Here is a 13,449-nt window from a genome sequence, read left to right on the forward strand (position 1 = left end):
ATAAACATTAAAAAAAAGGTCGTGGGGGATATTCCCTACCCCCTTTGACCGGAGCGGTAGGAGCTACTTGGTATCTTAAATATATTTATTATATTATAATATGTTTTTGTGTATATATAGTGCAAGACGTTTGCCATCGGACCGGACGAGAGCGCCAAAGACTGCGTAAAAATTGCATTGGATCACTTGGAGATGAGAGATGCGGACCCGAGCCAGTACCAGCTGTGGGCCAAGACACCACGTGAAGAGCCGCCGTATCCACTGTTTGGTCACGAGAAACCGTATTCCGTCAAGTTGAGTTGCCTGCGGGACGGACTTAGCGCCGAGGAAGGGTTTGACTTGGACCACTGCAACAACGTGCACGACCCGTTGGCCAGGTGTCATTTCATTTTGAGGTAAAAGTCGGAAATATGTACATAACTCACATAACTGACCGAATATTATATTATAATAGTTTTATTATTTAGTATTGTATTACTGCACTACCTGTTACATCTGCCCGACTGACCATAAAACTATCCATCTCATATCTGTACCATTATCTATATATTATTTTTACCTACGCCTATATTATTTTATTATCGTCACTATAGATTACGTAACATGAGAAATCCCTCGATTTTAAAAATAAACAAATATTCACTGGCTACACTTATCACATATTATCATTTAATAATTTTACCGGCCGTGATAGCAATACAGCATAATGGTTGAGTCGTCGAACAAAGTACGCTCTTATGTGTGCCCGTGCAGAGTACATCATACACACGTGTGTGAAATGTGTTATAGTTATTCAAAATTATAACGCAAGTGTATTATTGTTATTTATTTTGTCGTACAACATTAGTTTTTTTTGTGCTACCTACGGTTTTCATTTATTTATTTTTTATTATTTCATTTTAATCTCGGTTTAAGTGACAATATTTTTCTCCGTATTTGATGATAAAACAATGTTAACGATCTGTACCCAACGCAGGTGAAAATATTTGCTTTTTTCTTCTAATGACCGTGTATTCAGTATATAATAAAAATCAATATTGATAAGATATTAAGATGACTTTTGTTTACTGACGTTTATTGACGAGGTTAATGTCTACCTAATATCTAAATAAAAACTTAATGCACTACCTAATTATTAGCTGCAATAGTCATGTTTTTTCCTTCCGTCGAACTAAACTAAAAAATAATAAATGTCACGGTATAAAAATGTTTTATAAATTGTTATGTCTGGTATTTTTCAGGAGTGTAAAAGCTCAAGAAAACGAAACGAATAAAAAGACGCCAAAAAAGTCTTCTAGTCGTATGAAAATTGGCCAGGTGTTTAAAAAAACTCCAACCAAAGAGAATGGAGGCAATTTGTTCGGTGTACCACTGAATAGAATTTGCGACGGAGAAAACCTTCCTAAGCCAGTGATGGTTAGTATATAATATATTTACAAACCGATAGTGGTGTGTTTTAAATATTTATTAGGAGTTCGAGTTGAGTGCAATTTAAGTGTACTTAATTGGATTGCTGACGAAACGTTTATAATACAAATGTTCTCACACTATTAACTTAAAATATATTAATTGTGAGATTATGGTACTTTGTACTTAAAATGTGTTTTATTTTATCTTAACATAGAATAATTTTATAACTACAAATCATATTTTGTTGCTAGCAACTTTACATCAAATAATATATCAATTTAGGAAGTTTAATTTTTCATAATTTAAATATAAGTTTTAAAAAATATGCATTCAAAGATTACTTTTGACTTTCGAATATAATAATGTACCTAACTAACTAAATATTTTAACTATCAATCCTTAATTGTTTTTTTTTTTCATTTAATTCACAATAACAAGATTAAATAACAATAAACAATAAAACTATTTTTACCAATTGTTCAAATCTAATAAACAGAATTTAAACCGGTTGTTATAGCTATAATATAATTTAATATAGTATTATATCGATAAATGAGTGGTTCAATATAAATATTAATGTAATATAATTTGTTCAATATAATATTATATAATCCTGTGTATAGTAGTTTTTTTTGTTAAATGCAATAATACCTCGTGAAGTACCTGTACTTAATAATTATAATGCAACGTTATTATGATCGATACAATTGAATTACATTTTTTTAAATGTTTTACAGGGCATGTTACACCAAATTTTCTCCAAAGGACCGTTCACCCAGGGTATATTTAGAAAGTCTGCAAACGCCCGTTTAGTCCGCGAACTCCGCGAGAAAATGGACGTTTGTGAGGACGTTTGTCTGGAGAACGTTCCTGTGCTGGTCACTGCGGCCTTGTTCAAAGACATGCTGCGCTCGTTGCCCGACCCTTTACTGTGCACCAGCCTGTTTCCGAAATGGCGATCAGCTCTGGACTGTTCCAATCTACCCACAAAACTTTTTAGAATCAAAACGTGAGTGTGAAATATTGATGTAATGGAACTATATATAATATGATGACCACGCCTGCCGTCGTCTTGTAACCAAAAGGGTGGAATGATTTATAATGATTTTTTTTCTCCCCTGCAGGATTATCGATCAGTTGCCCAAACCCAACTATCATCTGCTGTGCCACTTCCTGTGCGTACTCTACCACATATCTCGGCGATCCACCCACAACCTCATGTCGGCCGCCAACCTGGGCGTGTGTGTTGGACCGTCGCTGCTGTGGTCCGATTCGCCGGCCATGTGTCCAACCGAAGACTTGCGCACCGTGCCTGCACTGGTCGAAATACTCATCACCCACTGCGAGCTACTGTGCGGGCCACACGTGCCGAACCTTTTGGGTGACCCACGGGATTCTGGCACCGAAGAATCTGACTGTAAGTGTGCTGCAAATATTCCAATAACTATTAATTACTGATCACGGGAGGCACTTCGGGGGCGTGTGTTTGACCCATTTCTTTATTTAAATAATTTATGCTGGCTCCACATACTCCTATTATACCTGCCTACTTAAGATTTTAATTTAATATCGATATCATGTTTTCTCTTTCATCGAGTTTCCAAAAGCCGACGAATAATGAAACCAACACCAAAACTTATTTTTAATAATTTTGTTTTATTACTAAATTAATTTACCTAAAACAAAAATAACTTAAGTATAGACCGTTAAGGTAGTTTACCAGCTGTTGTATAATTTCTAACCAATAACCATGATTTAAAATATCATTATGTATCTTAGTAAAGAAGTTAAAATTTAAAATAATAATAAAATATAGATTAAAAAAATCCCAATATTTTATTATAGGTCAGCATTATTTAAAATAATTAATGGTGTACACATATTATAACAAAATACTTACACGGCATCGACACAAACATTTAATATTAAGATAAAACACATAACTAACAAATATAATGTAAATATATAATTCTGTAAAAACCACTTATCCCATAACTATGTAATCTTAGTTTATAACTCAATTATCTATCGATTAATAATAATGTAATCACATCCACAGACTAATGACCTAGTTGTTGATGCCTTTATTCTCAGGTAAATAAAAAAAGTTAAAAAAAATACTTACAGTCCTGTATCTATCTATCAGGTTTTGTAAAAACGTTAGTATTAAAATGCTGACATTAAATATGAAATATAGATATACTTCATTGAAATAAAATACGTAATATGGTTAGAAGTTACATCCATCTAGAATACTGTCCCGAGTAAATATAGTGTTACAAAGCAGTGGAAAACTTTTTATTTTAAATATAATTGTATTGTGTCTGATTTACAGCCATGAGGCGGGACGACAGTTCTATAGACAGCCTGGAAGTGAGCCCACCCCCCAGGAAGGATCAGATATCATTAAGCCGGGACTCTGGACTGACGATGTCTGACTCACAGCTGTACACGCCTGACGAGGAGGAGAGTGGGTCAACCAGCTCCAGCGGATATGACCCGGCATTTGACCAGGCGCACTCGGCGAAAACCGCCGTGTCTGCCACTGCCGTACCGTCGATGCCGGGCGAGTACGTGCGCGTATACCCGGGTTGGGAGGAGCGAAAAAACGCCAACTTCCAGCGGCAGGCTTGGTTCCGGCAGCGATCCAAGCGTTTAACAGCCGCGGCCAGCAAGGAGGCGGTCCGTCGGAGCGCTTCCGAAGAGTCCGTATTGGATGGTAGCGTGCCACCACCCACACCACCCCGTCGCAGCAAGCCCGTTCAAATGTCCGGCAACAACAACAACAACAACAACAACAACAACAACCGGATATCCATGGCCCCACAACAGGACCAATACCGGAAAATGACCGCTGCCGACTACTACGATGTAGTGGTCAAGTCGGAAGTGGTTGTCGAGTCGTTGCACCCGAATAATTACAACACGGAACTGACCATCAAACCCGTACTGCAGCCAGTGACGTACCGCAAGGACGAGTCGCAGACGGCCGCGCCAGTGGTCGTCGTCCGGAGGTCGGCCGAGGTGGTAGACCGTAGACGATATATTCAGCAACAGCAGCACCATCAACAGCAACACCAACAACAGCAACCGCACCACCAGCAACAGTTGACGGCGGCGACTACTGGCACTGCCAACACCACCACAACCGCCACCACCACCACCACCGCCTCCACCATCACCACAAATGCCTCCGCCACTACACCGGCGGAAAACTGTTGCGACGGTGAAAACGAAGAGGACTCGAGCACGCTGTCCGACGAAGACTGTACGCCGCACGTGTCCCGGAGCAACAGCCGCGGAAATGAGGTGGCCACCGACTCGCTTAAGCTCAGGCAGCATCAGCCGCCGGTCGCGCACTCGGACGGCACTGTCCGGCTCCGCGGCCGGTTGAAGCGCAAGGAGGAGAAGGCCGCCGTAGCCGCGGCCAGGTCCCGGTCCTTGCCACCGCCTCCGCCGTATCGGCCACCGCCACCGGCCAACCGCCGTGCGCCTATCACCTCGTATTACCTGGGCGAGTGCAGTCAGGCACAGCAGCAGCGATTCGTCGTCACCAGGACGTACGCAGACGAGGAGTCTTACGTCTGATGTACTGCACGAGTTCATGTTTTCGGCCCTCCCTTTTTGAATTAATATTTGATGATAATATGTACGTCTTAGGGTGTCTCCACCCCTCCACCCTGCCATCCCTCTCCAGAGTTGCAGTATTTGTCAGCCAATGCGTTTTGTATATATAATTATTATTATTATTATTATTATTATTATTATTAATTATTATTTTTACTTTTATTATTATAATATATACACTTGACAATATAAAGTATAAAACTACTTAAGTTACCTGTCAACTTGAAAACAAAGATGGGCGCTTGGATGCTATTGCTGTTTCTTTTTTTTTACAATAAAATGTTCCTGATTGATATACATTATTATTATTATATTTTAAGTCCATATACGAGCTTGAGTATTTTTTTTACATTGTCTAGTACTGAAAGTACATTAATTTTAATTTCTTTTTTTTATATACATATACATTATACGTATGATAAATGGAATGTTTTCAAAGTGCTCATTGAAATGATCAAATAATCTTATGTTAAGAATTTCACAAGTACAAAGTTCGTATCCACACACGAAATACCAATGTTGTTAAACTATACTACAACACATAATATTAATACCTTCAAAATGTCAAAATTAAAAATTCTATACTTATAACTATAATTAAGTAGATTATAATAACATTCTGAAGCACTGTGATTTAAGTTATGTACAGTACCGTATTATTTTAAAGTTATAATTTATATTTCGATTTAATAATTTATCTTACCGTATAAGACTAAAAAAAATGTATTCATGCACACTATACCGAAGTAACAATTAATTTTTTATGAAAACCTATTATACATTTTATTTAAAATTAGTAAATAAAACTACTAAATTTGTGCATCCGTTAAGACACAAATATTTTATTTTTTACTCTGCGTAATTATATATTATATATATAATTATGACAAATTTTAAAAACTATATTTTATGATGTAACATTGAAATGTTAAATCGTTAAGTTTTGTAAGTGTTTATTTATTTTTGTTTGTACATTTTCATTGGTTTTTATTAAACATTTTTTATGTTTACTTGAAATGATTGATAATCTATTATTATATTAATTATTTTGTAAAAAAAGCACTTTATTTTCCAATGTCCATTTAAAATGAAAATAATAAATTACATGTAATTTTGTTTAATCATTGTTTATTGGTAAAATTTAAAAATTTTTCAAAATAAAATCAAAAATATAATATTTAATGATTGAATTACAATATTACGTATAATATATACCTCACAAAAATGTATACCTATATTTACATGTTACAAGAGAAAATGGATTTATTAATGATTTTATTTATTTTAAATTTATGGATGATTAAACAGTAATATTATACTAATTTTAGCTATAATTATTGGCATTTGGCAGTGTCTTATTCATTATTTCATATATATTTGACTTCTGAATGCTGTTTGATTTGCGAAGTATAATAATACATTATACACTTATAAATTAATGAAATCATTAAGTAATATCCATACGGTAAGAAAAAATAGAAAAATAAAACTTTTTACTTTTGTAAATACATATTAAAATGTTGTATACATCCATAGTGTGGTACCTTATTTATTTCAAATAATATAGTCCTGTTACATGCTGTATAATATATATGAGCTGGTGGCTTGGCTGCTACCAGTCGTGGAATGCGACTGGGGAGTAAGGTAACGGCCACAGCTTCTAGCTCCCGGGTTCATAGTAGTTAAAAACCTGGGTGAATGTAAGTTCCCACACGAGATATAGCAGCTAAAAATTACCCCTGGATATCCTACGTAAGTTCCCACACGAAAAAAGTTACACTTGTACGTAAGTTCCCACACGAAAAAAAAAAATTTACCAAACATCAAGGCTGGGCAAAGAAAAGTAACTTAACTTAATTTATAGTTAAAATTTTCTTATTTTCAAAATAAAAAATTTCAGACACATAATAATGTTTATATAAATTGCTTATAATTTTAACTTTTAATTCGTTAATGCTCAGCCTTGCCAAACCCAAACTTCCTTCCCACTTTATTCAGACTTAGGACTGACAACTTAAACGTAGTTGGTGTGAAATTTTAACCACACCAATTTCGTTTAAGTTGTCATTCCTAAGTCTCGATAACTTAACTTACGTACGGGTGTAATTTTTTCCGTGTGGGAACTTGCGTACGGGCGTATTTTTTTTCGTGAGGGAACTTACATATGTACTCGCTTACCTGCTATGTTTCGTGTGGGAACTACCAAACCCCAAAAACCTTGCCACACATACACGTGTTTGATACATACCGTAACAACCGTAAAAACTACCTAACGTACCAACCTCACCCCTAGTCCCTACCACAGTTCATAACCCCTACAACAGCTAATACCTTAGTCGCCGGGCTTAAGTTTAATAAAAAAATAGTATATATATGTATGATATATATAAATACTAATAACCCTATAATTAAACGAAAAACATATACTTTTTCAAGACCCAATACCTAAATTCATATTAGAGCTATACGAGGCCCCTTTTCCCCCCACTTTACAACATGATACATAATAATAGTATTACTATGTGCCAGTTGTACCGTCTCTGATTAAAATCAACCGGAGTTTAATCGGCCGAATTTGCCCGGTTTAATATCTGTTATCAGCTGATTAAGCTTAATCGAAGTTTAACCGTAGACGGTACAACTGGCCCTAAATAACTTTGCCGACCATTGACGGTCATGATCGTGCAACGTCGACATGTCAAATAGGTGGAGGATGCACGGATTCGGGACGCGGGTTCCTTTTCTCGTGGCGCGGAGTTATGCCAGTTATATCTTCCATTAGTGGTTGAAAACCTAAGCTACTAACACCCTCCCAATATCATGGTAAATATAAATAAACATCCATATGACCATATTATGCAGGGCTTGAAACCGATTGAAAAAATTTCGATTTCAGTTTCGATTTTGGATACCGGTTTCTAATTTTTTCGATTTCGGTTTCAATTTTTTAATACCGGTATTACGAAATTTCGGTTTCGGTTTCGACTTTGGATACCGGTATTAGGAAATTTCGGTTTCGGTTTCAATTTTTCAATATCGATATTAGGAAATTTTGGTTTTGATTTCGGTTTTGTATGCTGGTTTCTACATTTTTAAAAACGGATTTAAAGCAGACTTTAAGTTAGAATTATAAATAGTTTTATTATACTTAAATAGTTAAATACTTAATATGATTTTTTAATTTTTGATAAAAATAAGAGCAATATTTCAATAGGAGTGATTTTGTAATTTTATTCTACAAATTACAAGCTTTAAGGAACCTAGAACAAAATTATTTCAATAGTTTAAAGTGTTTAAACTTTAAAGATAGTACCTACATGTATCACTAGACTATAAGTATAAAAGTAAACCGATAAGGAACTACACTATAATGAACAACAAACACGCAGACTGCTCTACTGCAAACACAGTACGAAAATTTCAAAATATTCGATATCGAAATATATACACTATACAGTGTAGGGGCACTAGAGAAAAATTAAAAATACAGTTATTTTTAATAACTAAATAATTCTTAAACAATATTATATATTTTAAATTTATTTTTATATTAGTGTTATTATTATTGTCCCTGCTCCCCACGGCCTACAGACTGCGGTAGCGGTGATGGTCGTACGATCACTCACACAAATTAAAACCAGTGCAATATTCAGTTTTTACTGGTATTGTACCTCTATAAATAATTGGTTCTAGCAGTAATTATTATATGATTTTCTTATTATTTATATTTTATAGTTTGATTATAAATAGTATTATACTATTCAGTATTTAATAGCTTATATTGAAGGGAGGTGTTAGCGCCCGCAGGCAAATAGATTTTAAAAAACAAAAAAAAAAATTTGGAAAAAAATTTAGAAAAAAACTATTCAAAATATTTAGTTCATTAAAGAATGATTATTCATGGGGCACCAAGTTATAAATTTTCAAGTCAATACAAAATATTCAACTAGAGTTACAGTACTAAAAAAAAAAAATTGAAGGGAGGTGTTGGCGCCCGCAGGCGAATAGATTTTAAAAAACAAAAAAAAAAATTTGGAAAAAAATTTAGAAAAAAACTATTCAAAATATTTAGTTCATTAAAGAATGATTATTCATGGGGCACCAAGTTATCAATTTTCAAGTCAATACAAAATATTCAACTAGTTACAGTACTAAAAAAAAAAATTGAAGGGAGGTGTTGGCGCCCGCAGGCAAATAGATTTTAAAAAACAAAAAAAAAAATTTGAAAAAAACTATTCAAAATATTTAGTTCATTAAAGAATGATTATTCATGGGGCACCAAGTTATCAATTTTCAAGTCAATACAAAATATTCAACTAGAGTAACAGTACTAAAAAAAAAAAATTGAAGGGAGGTGTTGGCACCCGCAGGCAAATAGATTTTAGAAAACAAAAAAAAAATTTGGAAAAAATTTGACTATGAATACACATTACAAAGTTCAAATTAAAATGTCCCGAAACTTAAACAGAAAAAACTATTTAAAATATTTAGTTCATTAAAGAATGATTATTCATGGGGCACCAGATTGTCAATGTTTAAAAAATTTGGCTAGAGTAAAAATCATAAAAAAAAAAAAAATTGAAGGGAGGTGTTGGCGCCCGCAGGCAAATAGATTTTAAAAAACAAAAAAAAAAATTTGGAAAAAAATTTAGAAAAAAACTATTCAAAATATTTAGTTCATTAAAGAATGATTATTCATGGGGCACCAAGTTATCAATTTTCAAGTCAATACAAAATATTCAACTAGTTACAGTACTAAAAAAAAAAATTGAAGGGAGGTGTTGGCGCCCGCAGGCAAATAGATTTTAAAAAACAAAAAAAAAAATTTGAAAAAAACTATTCAAAATATTTAGTTCATTAAAGAATGATTATTCATGGGGCACCAAGTTATCAATTTTCAAGTCAATACAAAATATTCAACTAGAGTAACAGTACTAAAAAAAAAAAATTGAAGGGAGGTGTTGGCACCCGCAGGCAAATAGATTTTAGAAAACAAAAAAAAAATTTGGAAAAAATTTGACTATGAATACACATTACAAAGTTCAAATTAAAATGTCCCGAAACTTAAACAGAAAAAACTATTTAAAATATTTAGTTCATTAAAGAATGATTATTCATGGGGCACCAGATTGTCAATGTTTAAAAAATTTGGCTAGAGTAAAAATCATAAAAAAAAAAAAATTGAAGGGAGGTGTTGGCGCCCGCAGGCAAATAGATTTTAAAAAACAAAAAAAAAAATTTGGAAAAAAATTTAGAAAAAAACTATTCAAAATATTTAGTTCATTAAAGAATGATTATTCATGGGGCACCAAGTTATAAATTTTCAAGTCAATACAAAATATTCAACTAGAGTTACAGTACTAAAAAAAAAAAATTGAAGGGAGGTGTTGGCGCCCGCAGGCGAATAGATTTTAAAAAACAAAAAAAAAAATTTGGAAAAAAATTTAGAAAAAAACTATTCAAAATATTTAGTTCATTAAAGAATGATTATTCATGGGGCACCAAGTTATCAATTTTCAAGTCAATACAAAATATTCAACTAGTTACAGTACTAAAAAAAAAAATTGAAGGGAGGTGTTGGCGCCCGCAGGCAAATAGATTTTAAAAAACAAAAAAAAAAATTTGAAAAAAACTATTCAAAATATTTAGTTCATTAAAGAATGATTATTCATGGGGCACCAAGTTATCAATTTTCAAGTCAATACAAAATATTCAACTAGAGTAACAGTACTAAAAAAAAAAAATTGAAGGGAGGTGTTGGCACCCGCAGGCAAATAGATTTTAGAAAACAAAAAAAAAATTTGGAAAAAATTTGACTATGAATACACATTACAAAGTTCAAATTAAAATGTCCCGAAACTTAAACAGAAAAAACTATTTAAAATATTTAGTTCATTAAAGAATGATTATTCATGGGGCACCAGATTGTCAATGTTTAAAAAATTTGGCTAGAGTAAAAATCATAAAAAAAAAAAAAATTGAAGGGAGGTGTTGGCGCCCGCAGGCAAATAGATTTTAAAAAACAAAAAAAAAAATTTGGAAAAAAATTTAGAAAAAAACTATTCAAAATATTTAGTTCATTAAAGAATGATTATTCATGGGGCACCAAGTTATCAATTTTCAAGTCAATACAAAATATTCAACTAGTTACAGTACTAAAAAAAAAAATTGAAGGGAGGTGTTGGCGCCCGCAGGCAAATAGATTTTAGAAAACAAAAAAAAAAATTGAAAAAAAATTTAGAAAAAACTATTCAAAATATTAAGTTCATTAAAGAATGATTATTCATGGGGCACCAAGTTATCAATTTTCAAGTCAATACAAAATATTCAACTAGAGTTACAGTACTAAAAAAAAAAAATTGAAGGGAGGTGTTGGCGCCCGCAGGCAAATAGATTTTAAAAAACAAAAAAAAAAATTTGGAAAGAATTTGACTGTATGAATACACATTACAAAGTTCAAACTAAAATGTCCCGAAACTTAAACAGAAGAAACTATCAAAATATTTAGTTCATTAAAGAATTATTCAACGGGTACCAGATTGTCAATGTTTGAGAAATCTGTGTGAAATAACACTAAACAAAAGAATACGCTGGAAGCTAAATACTGCAATACATATTAACTAAAATCCAAAAACTAGGTATTGTTTACATTATAATAAAATGAACAGTTATTATGATCAGAGGTGTATCACCGTAATATATGTATTAGAAAATGTATAAAAACGAATGTAATGTATTTATAAAGGATGCAAAAAAATTAAATCAGAAAAAGGTCCTGCACGGACTCTATTATGTGATTGTAATTTATGAAGGACATAAAATAATGTTTAATTTAAAATAATATTGTGTTTGGTGGGTCTACAGTCAATATTAAATTACAAACTATAAAGTCTAATTGCAAATAAAAACATAGTCAGATATCTGTTTTAGTCTTTGTAAATATGTGCGGAAAAAAATTAGATTTAGTACAATGTAAAAAAATGTGGAAAGAAAACCCTGAGAATTCTTTGACAGTAGGATAATAAAACACAATACTATATATTAAATTAAAACTATTGATTTTATACATTTTCTATTTACAAAAGCTCATAAGTATTGAAAACCTTATAAAATCCTAAAAAAATTATATTTTGTTATATTTTAAAATACATTTTATAATTTGTTGTGTTAAAAAAATCATTATTTAATGTTGGCTGTATTTAAGTTTTTAATAACTATACTGGTACAACTCTAGTTGACAGTCTTTAAGACCGTGTTAAAAACTATAATAATTAGTTAACGTCTAATTTACTGTCCTATCCTAACCTAACCTAACATAACCAAATTAATAATATTTAAATATTTTCTTTCATTGTTATGTTTAAAATATCGAATACCTTTATAGTTAGTAGGAAAAGATCATCGCAAAGCTCACGACCAGTGATTGTAGTCGTCTATCATTACCATAGCTTCAACTAACCTTAGGTTTAACAAACTAGCCTTCTTATGACTAATTACATTAGGACACTTTGAATAAAAAATGCCTGAGTTGCAGGTTGCCGAACTTATAAGTGATTGATTATCAAGTTGATCCTTAGATTGTTGACACCTTAGTTCCCCTCGAAGACCGCTGGTAAGACTATTACCATTTACTATTATGTCCTATCCATTATGTTATATCTATATTATCTATGATGGAGCCATACCCAGCTCACTCGTGTAAACAATTTGAAGCACATAAAAGCGATTAATTAGAATAAAAGAAAAGGAAATACTATGGCATACCGTAAAAGTTAGAAGAGCTAAAATGATAGGACATCTACTACGCCATGAGAGTCTAACAAAAACCGTCATAGAAGGCGACGTTGAAGGCCATATAGGAAGAGGAAGACCAAGGATGGAGTATATGAAGCAATTAATGAGTGACATGGGGAAGAATAGTTATAAAAAACTGCAGCAAACCAATCTAAGGATTGAAGACTAAAAAAGCGATTAACGAGTCTCTATTAATGATAATATGAAATCCCAGACCTGTCCCCCATACTCTGATATTAAGAGCCCAGCCCACCTTCATATTCTCTATGCAAAAAGTAAATTTAAGACAAATTTGTAAATCAATGCACAGTCTCTCTATTGTACTAATATTTGTGATTTCATTAATTTTCAGTATTTTGTATAATTAGTAATAATTAGTAAACCTAACCTACTGAGGCAACCTTGAGGCATTTCTTTTTAGGAAATTAATTAAATCCTCAAACATAACTCTTAATTCAAGAGTTTGTAACTAATACAATCATAATATAATATGAGTATAGTACATTTCGTAATATTTTTTTTCATAATATTTACTGTTAGTGAAATATTAAGTTTGTATTTCTAATATAATATATGTTATGATATTTATGGACGACACTTTCACCGTGGCCCCTCGAT

At 32.6% G+C, this 13,449-nt stretch overlaps 1 protein-coding gene across 3 annotated transcripts in view; it reads left to right on the top strand.

The window, feature by feature from the left end:
- Positions 1–5,851, top strand: part of LOC132940078 (rho GTPase-activating protein 20-like) — a 214,959-nt gene extending 209,108 nt beyond the window's left edge. For all 3 annotated transcript variants that reach the window (XM_061007491.1, XM_061007493.1, XM_061007492.1), the window contains 5 exons: positions 121–395; positions 1,242–1,416; positions 2,148–2,419; positions 2,535–2,827; positions 3,746–5,851. In XM_061007491.1, coding sequence (XP_060863474.1) covers positions 121–395; positions 1,242–1,416; positions 2,148–2,419; positions 2,535–2,827; positions 3,746–4,998 — 2,268 coding nt within the window. In that variant the 3' untranslated portion in view covers positions 4,999–5,851. The remainder of the gene's footprint in view (positions 1–120; positions 396–1,241; positions 1,417–2,147; positions 2,420–2,534; positions 2,828–3,745) is intronic.
- Positions 5,852–13,449: the final 7,598 nt, after the last annotated feature.

This window comes from Metopolophium dirhodum, chromosome 3 (genome assembly GCF_019925205.1).
Source record: "Metopolophium dirhodum isolate CAU chromosome 3, ASM1992520v1, whole genome shotgun sequence".
Lineage (NCBI taxonomy): Eukaryota > Metazoa > Arthropoda > Insecta > Hemiptera > Aphididae > Metopolophium > Metopolophium dirhodum.